Genomic DNA, 9,396 nt, shown 5'->3' on the forward strand with positions numbered 1-9,396 from the left:
CTGTTATCAGTTAGCTCTTCCATTTTAACCATTCCACTAGGAATACACCTTGTGAAGTGCCACTTTGATTTGTTTAGGTAACTTGGGCAGTACATCGTTGTAGCAAACAGGGGCCAGCGATGGAGTGATTTTAGAAGGAAATGTGGCAGTAATAAAGACGCATGAAATAGGATGTTCTTGTAGCAGTTGCTGACGTAGTTGGCAATTCACCTGGAGGCATGGTAGTAGACTCTGTGTGAGGTTCTGGTCGGGAAGTATCGTGTATGGGAACTCATAACCTTGTTATGTACGTTCACACAAGAGAGCTGCCTTGCGTTTCGTAGCCTGTAAAGAAAGGTGCCTCCACTGTGGTAAGGAACCATTCATTAATATGTTGTACTTTGTTACTTGAACATCGAGGATTAGTTCGATTCGACAAAGCTCTTTCCCGCGAGTCAAATCCTGTGTAGTTTTGAATACATTTGCTAATATTGTTACCTTATGTCTGCCATACTTAAGACGCCTGTGTGCAATGTCGTATCTTTCAAGGTGACTGGTGGCTTTTGCGTCGGCTACACCCTAACTGAGTGCGTCCGCAAGGAAGCGCAAGAGGAGGCATCATTGCCAGATCACCTACTCAGTGCTATCAGGCCAGCTGGGAATGTGTCGTGAGTTTTTTTTACATGAAATCGCCTGCGTTCACTGGCTACAAGAAACCTTTAGCTGTGTTAACCTGTGTCCATACCAAATTTTCTCACTTTGTAATGTTATTAGCAATAATGAAATGTAAAATTAAGCCTACTTCCAAGTAAGTCTATACTTCAGTTAAAGAAAAAACATTGCACATTTTTCTTTCTCAGCGACTCGATATACTTATGCTTCACATAGTGTTTTCCCAGCTCCACAATAGATGTCAGCTTGGCATCTGTATAGCCGTGGTGCTTTAATGCTGGAAATTGACAGCGTGCTGAATATCCAATGCCTTTTAGTAGAATAGTGGCGACAAAGCCTGTGAGAGAACCATAAAGAGGCTATGACTCGGTTGTGGTGAAGATATGTTGTTCGCATACGTGGTGAGTCGGCTCACTGAAACAGGCGTTGAAAAAGTCCCTTGCATTTCAGAAGGGTGTGATAGCTTGATTATACAGCTTCGCTGTCTCTGTTTCGTTAATCGCATCAAGTGGCATATGCTTGCTAATGAATAGAAAGATTATTAATGACAATGTGCATTTCTCTCTGCATGGGTTGTGTTTTTTTCATGATTACAGTAGACTCTCAGTAAACGGAAATCTGTTAAACGTAACTACTGCTTAAACGGAACAAATGCCTCCGCTATGTTTGGTTTGGGGCTTTTATTCTGCACCTTTTTTCATCTCTCAGTAAACGGAACTCTTGTTAAATGGAACATATTTTCCCGGACCCTTCAGGTTCCATTTACTGAGAGTCTACTGTACATGTGTGCTACAGTCAGATGGTAAGTGAGGTTCAGTGCAAAAGGAATGAGGGAAAGAAAATTGGCAGTGCCACACAACAAACACTTTTTCAGAAGAAAACTTTCAGAGCTTTATGAAAGACTGCAAGTGTTTGTTTACTATAATACACATCTGCAAGTATTTACAGTAATGTGCACCTTGGAGGAATTATCATCTGCTACTAAGGGCAGCCTATGCTCAAAGCTTTCTTTAGTTGCATTGCAAGTGTATTCCTTTTAGATACGTATTCTGAAGCGAAATGAACTACTTTGGGGAGCACGTATACGTGATTGCGACACGTAGGTTTGAAGTAGATTAGTTTTTGTTTACCAGGTGGCTTTTATGTGGTGTTTTTGTTGCTTTATTTTTGATGCAGTGCTGTGCAACCTAAGTGAAAGTGCTGCGAGGACTTCCTGAACGTTACCATAGGGTGGAGGCGTGTTATTAGTAACATGAATATACTTAATCAATTATCAGAGATGGCACAGCAAATCTGGAATGATTTCTGGCAGTGTTGGAATGTTACTAATTTTGAATATTCAGCTACACTGAATATGTTTTTTTTATTTGCTTGAGGAAAGGACTGTCCAACAATTTATTACAACTAGTGCCAACGTCATCGTTTGATTTCCTGTTTATATCTTCAATATTTTGGTACCGATGAAATTATTGAATGTTTGTGCCAGGTTTGTGTATGAAGACGATCGGGGCATATTTCCGGAGACAATTTTCGTCTTCGACCTGGAGCTTCCCGCAGACTTTGAGCCTCACTGCTCGGACAATGAAGTGGACAACTTCTACCTTATGACAATTCCAGAGGTATTTACAGGAAGCTTTCTTGTTGACACACATCCAAGTAAACTTAGCTGTGACCAAATCAACCAATCCCACCATGCTTGGAATCCGTGTGTACCTGTTGTGCTGGTGCTGTCACGCTTAATGTTAGTGCAGATGCGTCGCTTCATTCGTTGTCATTTTGGCTTGAATGGTGATTCCAAATGCACCGTAGATTGTGCTACTGGTTACTTAAGGATTTTGTGCTAGTACACCTCCTTGACCTTGTCAGTGCCATTGAATGCTCACAATAAGAAGGTAGGCGCTTATTGTTGTACATATTGTTAACTTTTTGCCTGCTACTACAAGGAAATGAAAGCGACGTAGAGAGTACGACATGGGATTACACAAGCACAAAGAAGCAACTGTTTATTATTATAGAATCATCACAAAATATATGCACTCATAGAAAGGGACAGAAAAACTGAACAAAAAGAAACACTCCCATATGCTCAAGGAATATGTCAACGCAGATACTATCGTCAATCCGGTGCCTACGTGCCTCGAAATCTATTTGCTTCCCCACACTGAAGGAATGGCACCTTTACTTTTCTTAATTATAGTGAAGGAGCGCTACTAGAGGTATCAATGCTGGCAAAGTGCATTGTGAAGGCTTTGATGCTTTTTCTTTCTTTTAAGTTATTATATCGTGATACACCAAAGCATCGTGGTTACCTTAACAAAATGTTTGCAGCCTCTCCCTCATGTGGATCAAGGTAGTTTGTCACGGTAAGAAAGTTTACTCGGCAAGGAAAAAAAAAAGTCAGTATCATTATCATGTAGTCCACCGGTACAATAATGCTTTACCACAGAAGTTTGGCAGTGAAGTTCACCTTGCAAGCGGTGTTTCACATATGTTTTGGATCATTTAGGTAGTCATGCTTAATTGAACGAATACCAGGCTCATTCTCATCGCGTGACATTAGCAATTGCAGGCTTTGCGGGTCTGTTGATGTGATGTGCTCCTTTCTCGTGTCATGTTGCTCGTTTCGCTCCACAGGTAAAAAACCTGGTTTTGTCTGAGGAGTTCAAGATTACTAGTTGCCCCATCTTGCTGGACTTCTTGGTGAGGCACCACTTCTTGTTGCCAGATGACGGTGAGTCAGCAGGGCGGTCCATTTTCCTGTTACACAAGGCAGGCTTTTTTAGTGGTGCGTCGCTTAACATTTTGAGGGTCAATTTTTTTTTTTTAAGCTTTCCGAGGTGGCAGAATTACTTTATTAGAGATTTTAAATGTACAAAACATGTAAAGTTGTAAATTGTAAGCAAGAAATTGGAAACAGTATCTTGGTGTCAGCATCACTCAGAACTGCTAAATCGTCATTAGTATTTCAGAGTGGGGTATTTGATGAAACACTGGCCCATGGGAAACGTCTTATGGCAGTTTGCACACTTAAAGTGCGTGTCTATTCTCTTCTTGAACCGACAAGTTGCGTTTGGCGAAATGAACACTTTGCCAAGCATCTGAAGAACTGAACTAAACACAGTAAACAATAAAAGTGGGAACACCTTACGAGCATCTGTATTAAACCAGCTAAAATCAGTGCCAATAATGGTCGAAATCAACTTCTGCCGCAGTTGTAAGAAAGTGCTGGTAAAGGTTCATGTTTCACATACCTTCCTCGCGAACATGCGGCAGAACCGAAACCAGCAAAGGGCATTGCCGCAGACTGCATGACTACAGGCCATAACACGATGTGCTGAAGCTAGCCACCAGTTCTGTTTATCTCCTCACAAAGGTAGCATAATTGAATTTCATACACAGGATCAGATTGTTGCGCGATGGACATCCGTCACCGCATATCCTACGAAAATGGGTTAATGTGGCAATAACTAAAGTAGCATGTGCCGTGGCAGGTAATGGGTGCTGGCATGATTGATGAATGCTAGGTACAGGTGATGCTGCTCCAAGTTGCATTTCAGGCTTTTCTTTCAGTGACCTTTTATTCAAAATTTTCTTATATTTGCACATTCCTGCCAGGAACATTTTCTGAAACTAGGTTTCACATAACAATGTCAACTATTGTGTCCACTTGTGTTTTAAAAATCGCATTCTTCAGAAAACTGCCATTGAACGGAGTATCATGGTCGCCTTATTGTAGGTAGGAACAGAAGCAGGAACAAACATATTTGATTATTGTCAGAAATTGAGGAACAACAGCTTTGACTATTGGCAATGTTCTGGCAGTTGCCATTTCAAGCTGTATATGAGCAGAGGGAGTTTTACTGGCTTTATTGGTACACCTTTTCAAACTAGTATCTGGTATCACTTGTGTTATGTTTATTGTAACCTTTTTTCCTGCATTAGTTAGACCTGTTTCTAGACTGAATTAGTGTACACATATCTCGTGTTGTCATTTTTCAGAGCCCAACTATTGTCAACTCATGGACACGGTGCACATGCCGCTTCACAACTTTTATCCGTCTGCAATGGTGCCCACTGGTGACACCAAGCATCGCTTACATAACAACTCATAGGCAATATAACTTATGCACAAAACGGTTCCTAAGTTGAACGGAGAGTCCTATGTACATATACTTAGCATTACATACGAGCATGCGCATATTTATTTTAAACATTACATCGTTCACACAGCTTGTGGTGATGGAAAGGGGTGTCAAAGGGCACACCAGCCAGTGACAGGTTTTGAGATAATTACAGACCTGTACTTTCCTTGTACCGGCATGTGTAATCTGCGTCGTAGGTGAAGTGCTTATTCTTGTGAAAGGCTTGGATATGGTGAAAGCTGCAGAGCTGAGAGTTGGATGTTTAGGGATTGCTGATTCAGGTGCAGTCGAAAAAAAAAAAAAAAAAAGCTGTGATGCATGATAATATTTTGGTTCATTAAGATGGGTGCATGGATGCATATACGTACGACAAGAATGAGTGACAAAAACACTAGAAGAGGAAGGGGGGAGGAAGTAAAAGAACGGCATAGGAGCATATAAATGTGACTGAAATATGCTGTAGTGCTGTATATGCTGTAGCTTCTCATCGTCCTGGTGTAGCTGTGCTACATTAAGGACACCTATAGAAGTTTATGAGGCAGCAGCAGGGCCAGTAACAAAACATAAATTGGCCTTCGATATTAAAGAATAGGTGCAAGTGCTAAGAAAGAGCATTAATGTGATTTCACCACTGTGTGTCACAAAAAGAAATGCTGCACTCAGCTGAAAAAAATCAAGGAACAGTAGTTTTAAAACCAGTAGAAACTTCTGCTTAGAAAGGAGCAGTATCATCGCAAATATGCAGCTAAATGTACTGCAATTGGCCTGCCAGTACTGGTCACTACCCTGTTCTCTCTATCTCAACTCTTTATCCCTGGCACCCTTTCATTGAATGTACTTCTTGCCATCTCCACAAGCTGTAGAATGCTTCATTATGAAGGTATACCAGGGATGGTATTGTTGGTAATCGACGTAGTCACTTATTTATTGCAAGAAAAGATTTCCTTTGTTATTTTTAGAGTTGGATTGCTTATTTTTCTTTTAGTGAAAGTGTGTCTTTGTCAATGAAAATGTTTTATTGGTTCATTTCATCAAAATAGAAGCAAAACACCCGCCATAATAGTGCAATGTACAGACAGAACTAGATCTACAACTTGTGGAGACCACCGGTGACTGGCCACAGTTTCCACTGCAGTGAAAAATGCTGGGGCACTTAGCGCTATGCTGTAAATGACTGATGTGGGCTGAGCATTCAGGAGGATTGGAACATCCATCTTATGGTGTACGTCGTGTTGTGCAGCGCTGATCCCTGTAGCTCGAATGTTGCACCGTTATGCGATTGAGCATGAGGTTCTGGGTTCAGTGCTCAGTTACAGTTATCATTTTCTTGTTGTGGAAGAATGTAAAAGTGTGTGTCTAGTTACGTGCAAGTGGACGTCAAACAATTCCCCACGGTTCAGAAAAATGAAACATTCCCCACTTATTGCGCCTTTCATTACCCAGGTGTTGGTTTCAAGGAAGCAAAACATGGAAAGTTTTTACTCTGTTTCGGCAGTTTCCTCAAAGAATTCATTGCTGCCACTCAAGGGCTGAGCAGAATTGAAAATAGGTGCAATTAGATACTGTCTGAAGATACATTTTGGGTATCTCAAGATATCATTCAGGGTGCATGTATGTTCGTTATTGGTATCATGATACATTTAAAGGAAATATATATCAGTACCTGTATTTTCTAGAGATCAGTTGAAGTGTTACATATATTAAATACAAACTGCAATAGCTGGATAATTCATGTAAATACTGGGAGCCAATGAAGGTTAGCAAATTTCAGCTACTAAGGGTCAGTTGAACTTGTTATTTATAATCATCACTCTACTGTAAATATGAACAGTGCTCAACAAAATGCCACCCAAAAGCTCTGCTGTTTAAGACTTTAGTAGATGACGAATTCCAACCCAAGTCAACATTCTCAATAGAGTGCAATTGCTGCTCTGTCAATTTTTCAACAATGCATTTATCACAGTGCATTAATATCACTGCAGATATTCAGTACTATGAATATAGACATCTGCGAATATCCAAGCACTTCAAGTATTTGAAGAAATATTTTAATATTTGAATTCATTTTGATGTGAACTTAAATTCAAAATTTTGAAATATTGAGAATGAACAAATATGCGTAGGCAGTAAAAGCTCATAGAAATGGCAAGTAAAATGGAGTGGGCTGCTTTGCGAGAAAAGCAAGACAACGCAGAGGGCATAATTAATACAGATTTCAAAAACTGTCCGAATTAACCGAATTCCAAATTATCGAAAGCATCAGGACAACATTAGGCATATGTTGATTATGTCAATGTGCTTTCATTTTCTTAATGAATACATAAATCCTGTACTTATTTTTCATAAGATTAGTGTAAAAGCTGCAATTTTCGCCATTTGCAACTCGGTTCACAATGGGACCACAGCTTAAAGGGACACTAAAGGCAAATAATAATTAAAAAGTCAGGGTGAAATATTCATGTTTGGGAATGTCTAGAACACCAATATAATCAACAGGAGTGTTCTACTAATCGAGAAAATAAGGTAAATGTTTGACACCACATGCGCCACAAGTGGGAAATATTTTAAATGATCTTAATGGCGTGAAAGCGTCCAACTGTAAATAATCACTGGTAATCATGGTTAAGTGACTAAGGTACTCGACTGCTGACCCGCAGGTCGCGGCATCGGATCCCGGCAGCGGCGGCTGTATTTTCGATGGTGGAGGAAATGCTGTAGGCCTGTGTACTCTAATTTGGATGTACGTTGAAGAACCCCAGGTGGTCGAAATTTCCGGAGGCCTCCACTACAGCATCTTTCATAACTGTATGGTGGTTTTGGGATGTTAAACCCCACATATAAATCATAATCATTTCAATTCGATTAATTGAAAAAAGAACGACCTGGTGTTACTTTAGAAAGTGGCACGAGGGGTTCAAAAGCTCGCTTCTCGTCTGGTTTGGCTGTATAGGTGGTGCCCTCTAGTGGGGCCAGTTGAACCAAGCAAGCAGACAATTGTTCACTGGCCGTTGTTGCTGCTGGGGCTCCCACTACTTTTACCCTGTTGCTGCTAGTGTCAGCAACCATGCAGTAAAGGCGGGCACCGTTGCCTGTGGCAACAGTGCCCAACAGTGAAAGACCACTTTCAGGCGCGAGATTCAAAGTGTCCTAACGCGATGCTGACTGCTAAAATAGGATTTTATTTCAAAATAAGCCCTTCCTCGGCACAAAAGCAGCACTACGAGGTTTCTGGACCGCTACTTCAACAATCAACGTCGTCGACTTGATACTTGCCTTTAGTGTCCCTTTGAAATCTCCCAGACCTAACTAACCCAAAACGTGCTAACCTGAAACGTTACCAGTTTTAACATACGGTTCGCATTGATGGTGATGGAAATGTAGACTGCGCCACCTCATTTTGGTTGTTTGCGAATGCTGTGCGTCATACATTTACGGCGCTTCATACTCCGCACGCTCTGAAAATTCTCTGAATAACCGTGTTGCAGCCAAATTTGACCGAATTAATAAGAATTTGATATCATTCAACAGGACATAGGCTTGCAAGGACCAGGGAATGTGTATGATTTTTTGAAGTAATTGGTGTTAAATTATCAAGCTTTTACTGTGTTAAACTTTATGTAACATTTTTGTAAAGGTGGTTTCACTGCAGCTTAGTAGTGCTATGCCATGAAAACACCTGCTTAAAAAAAGTTTGCGGCGAAGTTTTATTTCAGTGTCAAATGAGTGTATTACCACGGCCGCTGGATGAAAGAGCGCACATGTACGGCCAGCCACGTGCTCCAAAACCGGCGTGACAGGTCTAGTTCCCAAGCAGCGGCTGCAGCCCCACCGGGGGGGTGGGGGACAGTTTTCGCGAGCGCCCATAGAATCGCATGCGCGGCGCGCTTGTGGTAGTTACCATTGAGCGCGTGCGTCTTTTTGTGACCCGCGAAATCTTCTTTTAATATCTGTCTGGCGTGTGCTCACCAGGTAATTACAGACCTTGCTTTTAGATACCTGCAGCCTTTGCAAATGTTGGGTATTGTCTTACCCGAGGTGGAACCTTGCACACCGATCAGCTTTCGCGGAAGTAATGACTGTGAGTACATTTTACTCAGACTCTACAAGATCACAACTAACAAGTCTGGAATAGCTACACCTTTCTAATACATTGAAATTATTTATAGTAACTGAGTATGTCACTTCAGAAAACGTTGCTCCGGATTTAATAATTTCATTTAAAATACGTAACCTCAGCAACTGCAGTTGCTACTGTTCCTTTAACACAAAATAAGATAGACTTCCCACTTCCTCCAAACACGTCTATAGTATTCGTACAATGAGATGCAACAGCCACGAAATATACTTAGCATGTGTGCAGTCTCATAACAGTGGACTCGAGCCTCTTTGAAATTTCAGTGACTGTGATTTCAACGCTGGCAATTGAGCGAGCAGTTTTCAAGTGAATAATATGAAAACTCTGAGACAAAAAAAACGATGAAATGCTGCAAAATTCAAACACAACTGCTTGTGTTCCTGCGCTTTTGAATGTTCTCGTCTCTCTCCGTCCCGACGTTCTTATGATAATGCAACTAATTCAACAGTGAGCACATAATCAGAACAA

At 41.0% G+C, this 9,396-nt stretch overlaps 1 protein-coding gene across 1 annotated transcript in view; it reads left to right on the forward strand.

Moving 5' to 3' along the window:
• The window catches only part of LOC142806752 (uncharacterized), a 10,722-nt gene extending 2,705 nt beyond the window's left edge, over positions 1–8,017 (forward strand). The window contains exons 5-8 of the mRNA XM_075891294.1: positions 529–647; positions 2,138–2,270; positions 3,286–3,382; positions 4,651–8,017. Coding sequence (XP_075747409.1) covers positions 529–647; positions 2,138–2,270; positions 3,286–3,382; positions 4,651–4,763 — 462 coding nt within the window. The 3' untranslated portion in view covers positions 4,764–8,017. The remainder of the gene's footprint in view (positions 1–528; positions 648–2,137; positions 2,271–3,285; positions 3,383–4,650) is intronic.
• Positions 8,018–9,396: the final 1,379 nt, after the last annotated feature.

This window comes from Rhipicephalus microplus, chromosome 1 (genome assembly GCF_043290135.1).
Source record: "Rhipicephalus microplus isolate Deutch F79 chromosome 1, USDA_Rmic, whole genome shotgun sequence".
NCBI lineage: Eukaryota > Metazoa > Arthropoda > Arachnida > Ixodida > Ixodidae > Rhipicephalus > Rhipicephalus microplus.